Source organism: Colletotrichum truncatum, assembly GCF_014235925.2.
Source record: "Colletotrichum truncatum strain CMES1059 chromosome Unknown Contig_0011, whole genome shotgun sequence".
NCBI classification, from domain to species: Eukaryota; Fungi; Ascomycota; class Sordariomycetes; order Glomerellales; family Glomerellaceae; genus Colletotrichum; species Colletotrichum truncatum.
The window spans coordinates 1,555,822-1,571,420 of NW_027222408.1; the positions used below are offsets into that span (position 1 = coordinate 1,555,822).

At 47.0% G+C, this 15,599-nt stretch overlaps 5 protein-coding genes across 5 annotated transcripts; 3 read left to right on the top strand and 2 right to left on the bottom strand.

Moving 5' to 3' along the window:
- Positions 1 to 1,381: 1,381 nt before the first annotated feature.
- Positions 1,382 to 1,558, top strand: CTRU02_214799 (uncharacterized protein; the record flags this gene model as incomplete). Its single annotated transcript, XM_070206312.1, has 1 exon — positions 1,382 to 1,558. One exon carries the CDS (start codon positions 1,382 to 1,384, stop codon positions 1,556 to 1,558), a length of 177 nt encoding a protein of 58 aa, XP_070060086.1.
- A 2,602-nt stretch (positions 1,559 to 4,160) lies between these two features.
- CTRU02_214800 (uncharacterized protein) lies at positions 4,161 to 5,531 on the top strand (the record flags this gene model as incomplete). The annotated part of the gene is made up of 1 exon (XM_036734019.1): positions 4,161 to 5,531. One exon carries the CDS (start codon positions 4,161 to 4,163, stop codon positions 5,529 to 5,531), a length of 1,371 nt encoding a protein of 456 aa, XP_036574260.1.
- A 54-nt stretch (positions 5,532 to 5,585) lies between these two features.
- On the bottom strand, positions 5,586 to 6,883 carry CTRU02_214801 (uncharacterized protein; the record flags this gene model as incomplete). Its single annotated transcript, XM_036734018.1, has 3 exons — positions 5,586 to 5,764; positions 5,813 to 6,408; positions 6,459 to 6,883. 3 exons carry the CDS (start codon positions 6,881 to 6,883, stop codon positions 5,586 to 5,588), a joined length of 1,200 nt encoding a protein of 399 aa, XP_036574259.1.
- A 4,762-nt stretch (positions 6,884 to 11,645) lies between these two features.
- On the top strand, positions 11,646 to 14,080 carry CTRU02_214802 (DNA repair and recombination protein; the record flags this gene model as incomplete). Its single annotated transcript, XM_070206313.1, has 4 exons — positions 11,646 to 11,682; positions 11,743 to 12,978; positions 13,081 to 13,233; positions 13,287 to 14,080. 4 exons carry the CDS (start codon positions 11,646 to 11,648, stop codon positions 14,078 to 14,080), a joined length of 2,220 nt encoding a protein of 739 aa, XP_070060087.1.
- A 107-nt stretch (positions 14,081 to 14,187) lies between these two features.
- CTRU02_214803 (uncharacterized protein) lies at positions 14,188 to 14,722 on the bottom strand (the record flags this gene model as incomplete). Its single annotated transcript, XM_070206314.1, has 2 exons — positions 14,188 to 14,615; positions 14,665 to 14,722. 2 exons carry the CDS (start codon positions 14,720 to 14,722, stop codon positions 14,188 to 14,190), a joined length of 486 nt encoding a protein of 161 aa, XP_070060088.1.
- Positions 14,723 to 15,599: the final 877 nt, after the last annotated feature.

Genomic DNA, 15,599 nt, shown 5'->3' on the forward strand with positions numbered 1-15,599 from the left:
GTAGGCTGTTGGTTAACAAACCACTTAGATGAGGAACGCAAACGTGCGAGAGACCACACCTATAGGCATGTTATATGCTTCACCAGGAGCCGTACGACGATTTTACAACATACCTATAAGAGGTAGAGGGAGAGAACTATGTTAAGAACCTATCTAATAACGACAGTAACGATACTGCGGATGAGGAAATTTCGACTTTCCTTACTTCAGAAGTATTTATCTACCGTACGACAGGAGAAGATATATTTTCAGCTCCGAAAACAGTACAAGCAACTCAGTTCGTAATACAAAGACCCATATACATCAGTCTACCAAGGGGAACTATGGGATACAGGTGCAGCGAAAGTTTCCACAGTAGGCAAGTCACAGGCCTTAGCATACCTAAGGGCAAACACATAGGCCAAGGTGTCCTGGAAACAAGGGTCGGTTTCCACACGATTGGGAGACGGACGCTCAAATCCATCGATCGGAACTATTATTATGGATAACCCTGTCGAATGAGTAAAGTATCATAGGTTCGACTCAGCTATACCATTCTTATTCTCATTAAAAGATGTAGACAAGCTGAAGGCATATTTTAATAACGTTGCGAACGTTATCGTACGACAAGACGGGAAATCTACTCCCGTCGTACGCAAATGGGGCCATGGTTTCATTGATATTAACATGGGGGAGTTAAACATTTTCTTCATAGAGGCATAACTACGGCGACTAGACCGACGGTTTAGATACCCTCGTACGGAATATCTATATTAACTTCTGAAAAGTGCTAGACATAACGATGCTAGCCATACCAAGAAAGGCATCTTTAATATGCGTCTCTGGTCAATCATGAGTTATAAATTAATAATTCATACGTTACACATTTTAGAAGGGCGAGTTAAGTCACAAAACGACAGAAGGCTGGAGATTCCAGGCTTTGTCTTATGTGAGCTCACCCAAAGGAATCCTGGTTAGACATGTCTAGAACAAGTGGCATATCTATTGGTTTTTTTGGTGCTCCTGCATGCAAATGGATCAGGCAGCGTCGCTCTCGGGGGCATGCCTGCACAGTCTCCTAGCCAACATCATTGGCCTCCCTTTCAAGTAACATTCCAAAGGGTGCGCATCATAGTTAATACTGGGGAACGGCGGGCAAGCCGCCTGTTGAAGTAAGCCTCCCGTTAGGAAGACGAGCTAGTAATCGGGTTAATGTTTCACCGGTCCAGGATTAGTAATCCTACCAAGACGACTGGCTCCCAATAGGTTCACGGGTACCCGTGCGTGTAAAATTTCACAGGTACCCGTGGAAATGACTAAGCAACTCTGATATGGGGCTCATGAGCCAATGAGAGGCACGGCCTGCATCAAACTTATCCGGAAAGTTTACGACTTTACTACGATGCACTCTTCGGGCTTACTACCAGCGTATAACGCCTCCTGCTCTGCCTTATCTTGCTCGACTCGTTTCCAGACTTCGCTCATACCTCTCTCACTGTTTTTAAAGGGGTTTTGTCCATCTTCCGCAATAATCAGCTCATCGACCCGTTTGTGTTCAGCCCTATCCCAGTCCAGATAAGCCATCATCTCCTCCTTCGTCCAATCCCTTGACCCGTGTGAGGTAGTGCAGCGTCCTTTCATCTGCTTATAGTCAAGACACTACTCATAACACTTTTTGTCATAACGTAGCGGAAGTCCCATTGCCCTTCGATACTCCTGGTTTGTTTTGACACTCCCACGAGGTTGAGCACCGTACCAGGCGCTTCTTGCTGCATAGTACCGTCCGTATATCGCCTGAGGTGAATCGTATCCTGGCAGCGAAGGTGAATGCGAATGCGCAAATGGTGATAATACCCGAGGTGGTGATATACTGGTCTCTACTACTATAGCAATAGTCGGTTGAACCAACTCTGGTACGTCCTGCACGGCGTTTGAAGGAGGTTCTTGTGTATCTGTCGTCGTCCCGGTAAATATCGCAGTTGATACTGTAGCTGGATCTGGAGTAGGTGTCGGTTCAGGCAATAAATGCGTGTATCGCAGAGGGCACGCCTTTGAAGTCATAGTATGGCTAACTGTATGACACCTACTGCATTTGCTTGGGGCCCGTGAAGCAACTTCAACAACTTCGAACCCGCTAGGCTCTCGTCTAGTGCTTGATTTGGGAATACTAGGATTCTCTAATTACAACCTGGGCTCTATGCGCTAGCAAGGCTCCAGCAATAGCTGCGGCGCTCCATCACGCCTTAAATGCTAATGTGCATGGAAGTGCTCACGTAGAAGAACAAGATTCTATTCTTATAAAGTCTTCAATTTGTGTAAGCATAGGAGACTATATACTCGAGAAAACGTCCCCGTACAGGCTGTGGAAGGATTTGTGTCTTTCTTCGTGAGCAGCTTCCGTTGCTCTTCTACTTTGCGCAAGGCTTCATGCGATACCTAGCCAAGCACTGCGCCGTATATTGACCCTGAAAGCTCAACTGGTATCCGTATTTGCTGTTTAACTTGATTTGACTTTAGATCCGATAGCTGATTTAGTAAAGCATGCTTTATTGCTTGCCAAGCTTCAAAAAGGTCTAATGTGGATCGTTTCAAGTGCGATTTAAGTAGTGCATGAATACCCTCAACTCGCGAAGTAGCCATATTGCCAAAATGGGTATGCTGATCGACCCAGGCTTTCACTAGCTTCTCCTTGTATGGTTTCAACCAAACGGACGTAACATAGCCGACTTCTTCGAGATGGTCCAGAAGATAGCGTTCCTCAAACTGGGAAACGCGCTCCTCAAAAACCACCTCAGATGGCGAGCTGATGATCGAATGCTAGGAGTTATAAAATTCTTCCTAGCTCTGAGTTGAAGGTTTGAGCGCTGCAGGATTGTTGACTGTCTTTAGCTTAGTAGAGTCAAAAGCTGGATTACAATGTTGAAGAACGGCCTTGTTCGTATGCCAGAGGCAAAGCAAAGATGCAGAAGAGGGGAAGATGGTTGCAACAGCGTTAATGCATGCTAAGCAGCGATCTGTGAGGATAACCGCAGGTAGGCTAGCGTTGCACTGACTATACAAGGATTTGACCCGCTCCAAAGCCCAGGTATAGTCATCTTCTGCCTCGCCGCTAAGAAATGCAAACGCAATACAGAACGACCGTTGGCAAGCATCGACGCCAACTATATCAAGAAGTGGCATACCATACTTATTAGTCTTATAGGTATAGTCTAGTAACATGATGTCTGGGTAGGCTTGGAGAAGGGCTAAGGAATCTGGATGAGCGAACAAGACAGCCGTAACTCGGCCATCTGGTGCAAACTGCATGCGACTCCAGAAGCCTTCCTCATCAAGTTGATTGGCAAGTGCATGGATCGAGGTCTGCCCTTCACGAACATCTCGTTTAGCGGCTGCAATATGATTGTAGATATCCTGCTGGGTCGCTATAGAGTCTGTCGTTTGTCGTATGTATGTTCTGATGTCCCTGGGTGCGACGCTAGCGTTTGAAAGACCGGCCACCTTGGCTTGATCCTCCTCAGATAGCTTGCGATGCGTTGGGTGAGCAGACGGATGTTGGCTTGGGGGATGATTATGAGAAGAAAAACGCTTATCGGGCCGGTGTCTCAAGCTCCATGTGCTCTTATCCAAAGATTCCTTAGCAAGGACGGAAAATTGACAACCAGTCCCCCTACTAGTAGTTTGCCTTTGCCGCGCTATTGATGTGCTTGGCGGATGACACGACCTATCGCATGAATATGTAATCGTCCGTCGTCCGCTTTTCTCCTTTGTTGATCTCCCGGTAGTGAATGCGTATCCCTTTGTCGCCGCCCAGTTGTTGATTAACATAAAAAGCTTATCGCGAGATTTATGATCGCTTTCAGGGGGGAGACTATCGTCTGGGAATGTGAGTATTGAGTCTTTGAGAGCTATTTCCATTTTTAAGAATATATGACTGAAGTGCTGGATGCAAATAACGCGTGAAAGGTGTATGACACAAGACGCGTTCATTGACGTGGGCAGGTTGCTTAGTCATTTCCACGGGTACCCGTGAAATTTTACACGCACGGGTACCCGTGAACCTATTGGGAGCCAAGACGACTCCATGTTCATGCATAATTACGGGTGATCACGGCGCTTAACTATCAGATCCTTTCCCCTCACCTTAGACAATTCTGGGTTTTCTTGATATTGCGCTTCAAGTTATGGCTCAACAAGCTCTTATCAACTTGCCAGCTGAACTGATAACCGAAATCTTTTATCATCTATTATCACCAGACCCTAAGCACTTGCGGGACTATCAGAACTTCCGGGAAACATGCAAAACTATAGCTGAGGCAACGTCTTCAGCTTTCAAAGCACGCTTCTTCCGCATTCGCTACGTAATGCTAGAGAAGGAAAGCCTATTGAATCTTGTGAACATTTCACGCCACCATATTCTGAGTCAAGCGGTTGAAGTTGTCGAGCTCTGCGTTGATCATCTCATCCAACCCAAAGACTACATGAGCCACGAAGAACTAGAGATTTGTGGACTCAAAGACGAGTATGATTTCTTCCGAGTTCGGAATGGCGAAGTTGTCTTACTGGGCGACGATAGTTGGGAGCAAATAATCCAAACCTATAAGGATGGATGGCAGGAGCAAACGGAATTTTTCTCCCAAAGGCAACATATGAGTTATTTAGCGATAGCTCTCACTAACCTCAAAAACTGCAAAGCTATTGGGATATCGGATCATACCCGACCATGGGGCGCCTTTAAGCTTGGGCGACGTATTGGCGTACTTCCAAATAGGTTTATTTCTGATTTCTTACCTAATAGCATGGTTCATGCCTTAGTAGTAATCAGAACACTGTTTTTCGCACTTATTAAGAGCCGCCTTCCCATAGAGGAGATATATATCGAGTTTGGAGATATGATGGAAGGTTGTACGTCTGTTATTCCACGGATGCTATCGCTCCCAAGCAGTCTCGCAAAAGCCGTAAAATCCGAAATCACGACCATCACAAAGCTCAGTCTTGTTATCAATCCTAAGGATAGCGATAATCATTTCAGCCAAGAAATTAGAAAATTCTTTGCAGAGAATGACCCAGTACAGGAAGAAAAATATGATTGGCAATCAGACTTTCATAGCTTCTCTAGCCTTTTTCCAGCGCTCACCGATATTACTTTATTCTTCAACTATTGCGAAGAGAAGCAACAATTTCCAGGACTTTCAGAAAGCCTCTATATTCCTCTTCTTCAAAGGTTATGCCTTGAGTATCTAGACTGCACGAGAGACGAACTCCTGACGCTCTTACGGCGACATCAAAATACACTTCGAAGACTTACTCTCGAAAATGTTAAAATTACTACCCAAGGTCTAGACGCTTGGTCTTTTCTCATACAAACTCTTCAGAACGAATTTAGATTAGATGAGTTGGAAATAAGAGGGTGTGGTATTGACGATTGCGATTTTAATATAGATTTTGATCTCCCTGATCGACTTTCTGCACATACCAGCGAGGAAATGAATTTACTACAAAAGGAAATACTTCAGGTTGAAGAAGAAGAAAGGCTTAAAGGGATCCAAGCATAGATAGCGATCTTCTTAGTATTGAATTTTGATATGCCTCATGTTTTCCAACGCAGACTATTTCCTCCCACGCAAACTGCCCCGTTTAGGCCGCTTCGTTGGACTCGCCCCATCACTGCTGTCTTCAATAGTCTCTACCTCTCCGGATCGCTTTATATTAATAGGCGCGACGTCGCGGAGGCCGTTAACAGAAAACGGATCATCATTATCGACAATGGCGTCCGAGGCTTGTGAACCTAAGCATATTAGCTTTCAGAATAATAAAGTAGAATCGTCAAGCTTACCATTATTAAACAGAGGCCCAGGCACTTTCGCGTCGGCAGACATCTGTGCGAGAGGATCGAACTTGAATTTTCCCTTCGTACGTTCAGTCATATCTCCTTTTGACGGCGTAGAAAACGGATCGCGCGAGGCTGCGGTCTGCCTAGGCTCCCCAGCAGCCCAGTCAACTTTGATAATCTCGATGAGTGGGACAAACTCAAGGGGGTTATAAGGATAATCAGAGGTAAAGACGGTATTCTTGTTGCAGAAACCATGGAAATAGCCAGTAATATAGGCTTTTTTTCCATGCTTGCGAAATGGTGTTGTCTCGACGCGGTAATCCTCGCACTTCTTCTTCATATGTGCTTTGCATTTGGGAAGCATCGCGTAAACGTAGTTAGCATACCATCCAGTTTTGGGGGTATAAGCAGCCTCTGTAGAAGTAAATCTAGACCACACCCTGAAGACGGCTGACGAGTTCCTGGTTATTTCATCGAGACCAACGGAGGGATCATCGGCAAGGGGGAACTTTTGGGTATCGACAAACCCGTTGAAAGTTACGAACGGAGGAGTTATCGGGAAACGAGGAGATAAGTCGGCGCAGGTACGGTCAGAAATACTAAGAGGGAGCTTTAGGATAAGTATTCTGCCACGGATGAAGAAACTTACGGCGTGAGGGCATCGTCCTGGATCCATGCCAGACGTTTATATTCCACCTCGTCTTCGCCAGATAGACCACAGGGGACGTAACTGAAGTGGGGATCGCAGATAATAGTAAACCATTGGTCTTCCCAATCCTCGGTAGTTAACGAACCTCCCAAGTGGAAGCGAGAGAGATCTAGCGATAAGGCCCCGGCGTGTAAGTTGTCAAGTATATTAGGGAAGACATTAGTCAACCACTCTGGCGTATGAATCGGTATCTGGATTTGACCAGACCAGTTCTGGTACCGAAATATCTGGGAGTCCCTGCTTAGAGATTCAACGGCAACCATTTTACCTGTAGCAAGCATCGTGAGGGGGAGGCTCCATGGCGAAGGCAGGTTCAGCTCGGGCTTCGGCCAATAGGCAGCCAAGTCTGGCTTTCCAGTACCCATAGCGGCAGGAGGAGGCAAGGCGAAATAGTAAACAATCTGCAAGGAACCAGTATAAAACGTAGAAGGAGCTTTCGAGACGTAAGGAAGAGCAAGAGAAAAGCGAATCCAAACATTCGGGTTATACTCTTATAAAGGAATAAACCTTGTACATAAGGGGGCGGAGGAAGAATCCATCGGAAGGGAGATTTTTCAGCTTTGCTCCCTTATCAAGTTATTAATACAGGAGAACCAGGTCTCGTAGTCGCCTAAAGTTGTCTAGTTTATACTAGCAAGACGTAGACTACGTCTTTTTTCTACAAAGTGGGAACAACAGGGGGCTTATTACCCTTCTATTAGTAGATCACAAAGTATTGTTTCTTATTCGGATAGAATAGGAATGATTCCAGCTTTATTATAGTAATGCAGCAGCAAGACATCCGTCTTTGCAATACGAAGTTACTTATATCTCGCCTTGGGCTAATACTATATGAGAAAAGATGTTCTTATTGAGGTAGTAATAACATTTACAGCTAGGGCAGAAGGTGATTTCAGCAGATAGAGCGAACACGCATTACTATTGCTAAGCTTTAATATTCCCATAGTCAAAGGAATATAATAGCTTTTTGATCTCCAAAGACCTTAGAAATCCTTGAATCGACTCTAAGTTTTATCATGCCGCATCTTACAACACCAGTTTCCTCATTCAATGACACTCCTATTTCAATTCAGCCTGAATTGAGGCCGAGACAAATAGCCGGCAGGGAAGAGCAGACTTCTCCTTCAAACCACAGTCGCATGCTAGCACCGGGACCACCGCCTTCAGTCAATATTATGGTAAGGTCCCTTCAAACTCAATAAAATCACTATCAGGGCCCCTTTTGACACAGAGTTACTAGAGATCCCTCGACGAAGGATTAAAGGTTCCTTCGAATCGGAACCGAAATCTGCTGCCGACACCACCATCCTCGTTCGACAATATCCGAAGCCCGAATAGAATCGAATCTCCATTATCACCTAGATCAGTGTTAGTACAGACACCCTATAGCGAGGGGTTAAATACATCGCCTAGTAAAATTTCCCTTACGCCTAGGAAAAGCCGTGGAGGAAATAGGCAAGCCCATGCTAGTAGCAACCTTTGGGAGCAAAGTAATCGACCAACCCTACTTCCGTGGAACCCTAAGCCTATATCAAGTCTAAACACGCCCACTACCCTAGACATATCACAGCATAAGAGAGCTCAAGATAGCCAGCATATTCTTTCTAAAGCGCCAAGAACTCAAATACCGTCAGTTGCTATTCGCCAGTCTAATCCTATCCAGCAAAGGCATTTACCAATTCGTCCATCACTACCCAAGCTAAGCCAAAAAGCTAGCTATATTAAGCTACTAGACACACCCGAAGCATACCAAGCAAGGAAGAAGGAGATCGAACAGACAGTACAAGAAGCAGATTGCCGCTATATCCAGAAGAAGCTAGACTCTATGGATCGCACGTGGTGCCGACCAGTTTCCCGAAAAACGATTCTGGAAAAGACCAAGACGTTCCACGAAAGCATGCATGATGACTTTACACTCGAAATCGAATATTGTAGAGTATGTTACTAGCAAAAGCCTCCCAACTCACTAGTCAATTATACATGGGCCGAACTTGAGCCATTATACCTAAGGGTGGAGGACCAAATCCCTGTGTTAGACAGAGAACATTTCCTTTGTATGGAATGCTTTCCTAAGGAGCCAGAGGCAAACTTCGCTATTTGCACCCAGTGCAAGACCTCCTTACAGCATCAAAAACTGCCATACGCCTGCCAGGTGAATAATCTGTCTTTAGGCTGCATCCATCGGTATCCTCATGTTTTGAAAGATCTTTCACCACTTGAGGAGCGCCTTATTAGAATTTATACCCCCTGTGGTTAGATTACGAAGCTTACTATCGACGTCGAGAAGTCAACAAGTAGCCGCTACCGAAAACACAAGAGAGGCCATATTACTGTGTTCCCTAACGACGTTCAAGGCGTAGCAGCCAACATTCTACCTCATCCACTCGTGGAAGAGCGAGACAGGTTGCATGTATGCTTTGTAGGTCCTCGGACACCAGTACCATCCGATCTTGGCTTTATGTTATCAGTGAACCCCCAGAAGCTCAAGCGTGCGCTCGTTTGGCTTCGGGCGAACAACCCACTATACCGGGATATTAGTATTAGTGAGGATCATCTTAGGACCTGGGGGGAATGGTCTCCCGGAACTGAGGTACCCCAGGGACTTGTGGAGAGAATGGTGGCGTATGAGAAGCGTGCCGAAGACGAAATCCGTACAGGACACTATGTCCCTCCTGCCGAGCGAGGTCGCCCTGATGAACCTTTGCGTAATGCTCACGATGTTATTGCAAGTCTAGAAGATAGGGAAACCAATGCTGCGCACCTCGAAGCTGAAAGCAACGCTAGGCTAGGGGGAATCCATGCGGGTGATTGCGACCCATTTGATATGGACCCTCGTCGGATAGATGAAGAGCTGTCCGAGTTAACCTCAACTGGACTAATGGCTACTGAGGTATCTGGAGAGCATAGCCCACAAGAACGACTCAGGATTCTTCGAGAAGCAACAGTGAGAGGGCCCCAGCGTGGGAGAGGCCGAAAGCCAAAGGACGCAAACGGAGACAGCACCCTCCGATATAAGAATACAGAACCCTATCTAGTCAGTCGCAGAGGAGAGGAATTTGCTGATTCGAACGATCCCGATTTCTTCCCTAAGGCTTTCCCTTGTTTATTTCCATGGGGTCGAGGCGGCCCTAGGATATTACGTGAAGAAGAAAACGAAGATGATCAGGATGAACCGCAAGGTCCAGACATCCAAAGCAGTCATAAGCCGAACGGATTTTACCTTCGAACCTGGGCACGATTCTGCTTACAGAGGCATGGTTAGTAAAACTTCTGCTTTATAAATAGAAATAAGTAACTAAAGTAATAGTATAATAGGTGCTTACTTTGCTACACACCCAAGCTTCCCTTTTTTAGTATTCAATATGCTTCTTCGATCAGAGAACCGACGGATTAGTTACTTGCGAATGAAGAGGTCTTCATTTGCCAAAGTCGAGCAAATCGTTACAAGACTTACTCCCGAGGAGATTGAAAGAGCAGAAGAAGAGTACCGCGAGACCCGGACGACTACTAACAGCAATATAGCATACTTAATCCGGGAGTTAAGCGCGTTTGGACATAGGCAGCATATGTCAAATGAGGAGCGTCTCTATTCTCGAAGGAAGATAAAGTCACTATGCCTCAAGTATGGAATGCCGTGTATATGGTATACAATCAACCCAAACGATCTAACAAACGAGATAAATATGAAACTAGCCGCCTTTCGGGTAGCACATGGCAAGGCGGCAGAGGAGCTGATGGAAAAGTTCCGGAAGCAGGTTGGACGCGTACAGCATGTTATCCGAGACGCAGTTAGTTCAGCAAAATTTTTCATCGAGAGTTGGAGCTTTTCTTTCAACATTGTGTTTCTGTTAGCGAGGAATCAATGTTTGGCAAAGTCTCTTGCTATTTCGGCTGCGTCGAGACAAACGAGCGTGGGGCTCTTCACTTACACGGGCTCTTATGGTTAGACGCCAATCTCGGGCTACCTGATCTTTTTCATGATCTTGCCAAGCCGGATAACGCGGACTACGCAGTACAAGTGTGCCAATATATTGATTCAGTATTTAGTGAGGTAAGCATGTTTCTCTATTTTCTAAGTTTATCGTGCTAAGTAAATGATATAGTGCTGCGACGAAGGCAAGGCACGACGATACCGCCGGTGGGAAAGCGTCTTTACCAATATCAAACATCTTACGGAGGATATCAGCAGACTCGATGAAGCCCTTGATGCCGAAGCGAATTGGGTCGCCTACAGGTGCCAAATGCATAGCTGCGGTGCGACATGTACAAAGTATAGTTTCAAAGACAAAGGGAAGGCTGGGTCTCGGCATCCCTGTCGGTTTAAAGCACCATGGACACTGCGCCAGCGAACCGAGTTTACTACCGATGGCCTTCTGCATATCCGAAGAGATCACGAAAGAATCAACAGATACAGCCCAGGTTTAGCAGTAGCTATGCGTCATAATACGGATACTACATTCCTCCCGACTAACTCGGCTGGACTCTCCATGGTATACTATGCTACGAATTACTCAACAAAATTAGATACGCCGCTTTGGAAGAGAGCAGCGCTAGTCAAGGCTGTATTTGATGGGATGGCTGATCAGGGAGACGACTACGGACCGAATTGTGGAGACAGCGCGGCAAAGACAGCACAACGGAATAATAAGACACGGCAGTTTCTTGCTCGTACAGCAAATCAGATCTTTACAAGTCGAGAACTTTCGGCTGTAGAGGTTTGTAGTAATCTCCTCGGGTACAAGAATAGCTATTGCAGCGAAGCGAGTTGGATTAACGTCTATCTCAGTTCGCTTTACTGGGCTATTTTCCGGCGCTGGGAGGCCCTACGCAGAGCAGCAGGGCCGGAAGTGCAGCAGCGGGTAACCCCTGAAACGATTGGATTCGGCGCCGGTGGCATGACTTTGCCATACCTTGAGGCATATGCGCATCGCGGTCGCCTGTTAGAACAGCTTTGCTTTTACGAATACCTATGTATGGTTCGCGTACGGAGGGTCGGACGAAGGACCAGGATAAACCAGTCACGGTTTATACCGTTCGATTCTTTAATGACAGACCGGGAATCGTGGATACAAGAATTGCTCCCAAGGACACATCAAGCAATTCCAGTTGTTACCGGACATCTAAATCATGACGTACAAGGCACAGAAGAAGGGTATTACAAGAGGTAGGTATATATATATATATATACCTCAGGCTATACAGTCGCTAACAGACAATAGGTCAGCAGTCCTGTTACTCGGCTTATTTGTGCCGTGGGAAACCTTTATGCAATCCACTAGTCCCGATCCAGGTGACATCTGGGAGAGATTATACACCGACATGCCAGGTCGGGTTAAGGCTGTGGTAAATAACATCCAACTTCTTCACAAGAGCGCAGAAGACGCAAAGAAAGACGCTAAGCTTTGGGCTAGCCGGAGCGAGGGCGATGAAGGATACGAATTTGATGTGCCTGAGGAGGGCTTAGACCTTTCAGAAGAATGGCACCCAGATAGGATAGACCTGCGGCACACCTTTCACGATGTAGTCTTCAGCCTACAGGACGGACCAGGAGTTACGAATGGTTCTCCAGGCATAAAAGAGTTGCTACAAACGCTGGATAACGCCGGGTTTTCTAGCATAGATGACGACTCCAGAATACAAAGCACCAACAGTCAACCACATATGCAAACAACACTACCAAAGCAACATTTAAAAATCACCAAAGCGGCGCAGGAAAGACTCCATAAAGAGCGAATGCTAGCCATCGAAGGGGATGAATCCGCCGAAAGACCCCTACATACCGGTGCCGAAACAGGCTTTGGCGACAACGATGCTAATATAGATTTCCCAGCCCAGCCAGCGATAGTTGGACTGAAACCTGCTTCAAACTGGATCGCAATTACGGCCGCTAATACGTTCACCCAGGCAGGGAAGATTATCGGTGCGGAGAGAACATTAAATCGCATGCAGGGAATAGCGCTTAGTCTCATCTGCGAGGCGCTCGACGAACGAACAAACGGCGCTGATCGGCAACACCTGCAATACGTTGGCGGGGGAGGCGGCACTGGAAAGTCGTGGCTTATCGATACCGTAAAAGAGGTTTTCGCAGCCAAAGGGGCGTCCAGCCGGCTTGTTATTACGGCAACGTCGGGAACGGCCGCAGCAGGTATCGGCGGTAATACAATTCATTCTGCTGTAGGGCTGGCATTTCGGGACGCCGATGGCGCTACCGTAGAACCAATGTTATCGAACAATCTAGAGAAAGCCAAAGAACGATGGCGCAGGCGGGATGCTCTGATAATCGACGAGGCCAGCATGCTCGGACTCCAAACATTATATGATATCGATCAAAAGCTCAGAATGTTAAGGGGCTTCCCAGAGAAGCCTTTTGGTGGCATTTCTGTCGTCGTGTTCACTGGAGACTTCTTACAGTTCCCGCCAGTTTTGCAGAAGAGCCTCCTTAGTACTACCGAACGAATTGGTATAGTGCTAGGAAATATAGGACCGGGAAGCAAAGCTATAGAGAGACGCTGGAAAGAGGCTAAAGCTAAAGAACTCTGGCAGGGGTTTACTAATGTTGTAGTACTCGACGAGCAAAAACGGGCTGAAGGGGACGCCTACCTGCTTGGTTTTCTTGAACGCCTGCGAGAGGGCAAGCAGACAAGAGAGGACGCCGCGAAGAAAAGCTCGAAGCGCAATATAATAGCGAATCGAAATTCGATTTCACCAGCGGCAGGCGAGCTGTTATACCTCTAAACCGACACCGGTGGGATCTGACGTTGCATGCAGCCCTAGCATATAGCGTCGATACTGGTCGTAAGATATCGATATATCTTTCGAAGCACAAGTGGGAATCGCGGATACCTACAGCAGAGGAGAGAAAAGCAGCCATGCTATTAGGCGACGAGGGCAAGCTGAGCGCAGCTGGTATGTTCCCTTATGTCGAGGGTATGCCGGTGGTAATCAACGAGAACAAGTATATGGGTCTCAAGGTTGTCAACGGCGCAGAGTTTACAGCCGTAGGAATTCTTCATCCGCCCGGAGTAGAAGAGATCATCATAAACGACAGGCTGTCCATATTTCTCGGACCGCCTAGTGGTATTATTCTCCAGTCCGAAGAAACGAACGGGTTAGCTTTCCCCCATCTGCCACCTAATACTGTAATGTTGCCAGCAGCCAATATTCGAGTACCAGAAAAGCACATCAAAATACTCCGGCCAGATCTGCAGAAAGCCAATGTAAAACTAGCGCTAGTCCGGACAGGGCTCCCATGCACACCAGGCTTCGCATTAACCGACTTTAAGGCACAGGGGCGGACACTCGAAAAGACACTGTTAGGGCTTTATGGGAGAACAGTGGGTAAGAATACGGGGGAGCTTGAAAGATGCGATGCAGTAAGCATGTATGTTCAGCTATCCCGCGTGCGGCGCTTTGAAGATATCGCTCTCATACAGCCGTTAAACGTAAAGCAGTTCCTAGAGGCGCGCATGCCGGAGGAGCTAGTCGAAGGAACCAAAAGACTAAGGATCCTCGCGGAAGCAACAGTCCGGGCGTTCGAGGCTAGGGAGAGAGATGAAGCATAGGAGGGCGGAATAGTAAATAGGGAGGTAAAACCATTAAGATGAAAGGACAGATTAGTGGTCTTGCCTTGGCGGTTCAGGCATGTCATGAATCGGGTTAACACTGGTTATTATCGCGTATTGCTGTCTTGTGTAGTGCTGTTGGACTCATTGCTATGACCAGAAGGAGGGCATACAATAGGCGTAAAGTTAATATGTGCTAGACCCGGAGGAATCCTCCGTACCTCGAATGTCCGCTGGAAAGACAAGACCAAGGAAACCTCCGAAACCTGCTGGCCTAATAGCTGGCACTCGTTCGTCAAGTGAGCTATCGAGGCGTGGATTGCTTCTAACCGGGATGTAAGGTCTTTGTAATGAGTAACCAGCTCAGAAGCATCCATTCTGGCCAGTGTGGATGCACGCGAGGTAATACCAGGGTTACCGAGAGTCTCCAGTTCTATCTCCCATCGATCCAAGGCAGAGAAAGAGTCAGAGAGAGTACCTGGTGGCTGTCCGATCAAGCCCAAGGATACACCCGAACGTCTAGCGAAAGAAGCATCTAAAATAGTTAATAAAAGAGCAGGACGAAAGAGGACAAAAAACCTTACATACGGTGACTACAACGGGAACCAGTATTATTCCACCAACAGTTAGCACACCCACCATTCGTAGCCCGTAAGCCCTCAGCGGACTGCATTACAATACATTGCTTCCACGGACCATTTGAACGGGCACATCGGTCGCATGGAGGTCGGCGCTCAACGCCGGTAGCCTGAACCAGGGCAGCAATGATGCGATAACCATGATCGAACGACAGCGTCTTGCCCTGTTTCCGGGGAGCAAGCTCCCGGGCTATTGGAGAGCAAGATAAAACTTCTATTGTTCGGCTGGTGCGCATAGAGGTGCTCACACCAAGTCGATCCAGCAGGTCACCGCCAGCTAGAGAAAGCATTAGTGACGTAGATATGAAGATGAACAACCAGAGGGGACTTGCTATCACAAAGCACAGGGGGGTTATGGGGCATAGACATAGAGGAGAAATACGATATTATGAAACCAGCAATAGGAAGGACAAGCAATAGATATTAATCAGATAGATAGGAAATCACGGAAGGTAACGATAGGGTGGTATTAGGATGGAAAGTTCGATGGGCGAGGTTGGGCCGGGCTAGGCCAGGGTTGAAAAGACGGGAAAATAAGAGTGGTTGGCGGGAAATAAATGGAAGAAGACCGGCAAGACATTGGGTAAACGACGGGAAGACCCGAGGACGGCGAACATGAGAGGTGATTGGCCGGAACAGGGGTTAAACGAAGCTGATTGGTCGAACGAAGAATAACGAGCGCTGATTGGTGGCAGGGTCGCTACGACCAATCAGCATCGATTTTGCTCTAGCCAATCACAGAACAGGAGACCAGGGGGGATCAAGGCACAGGATAGTTTTTTACGCCTTCGCGGATGGAGAAGTTAACCTTCCTAACGGAAGGCACAGGATAGTTTTTACGCCTTCGCGGATGGAGAAGTTAACCTTCCTAACGGAAGGCA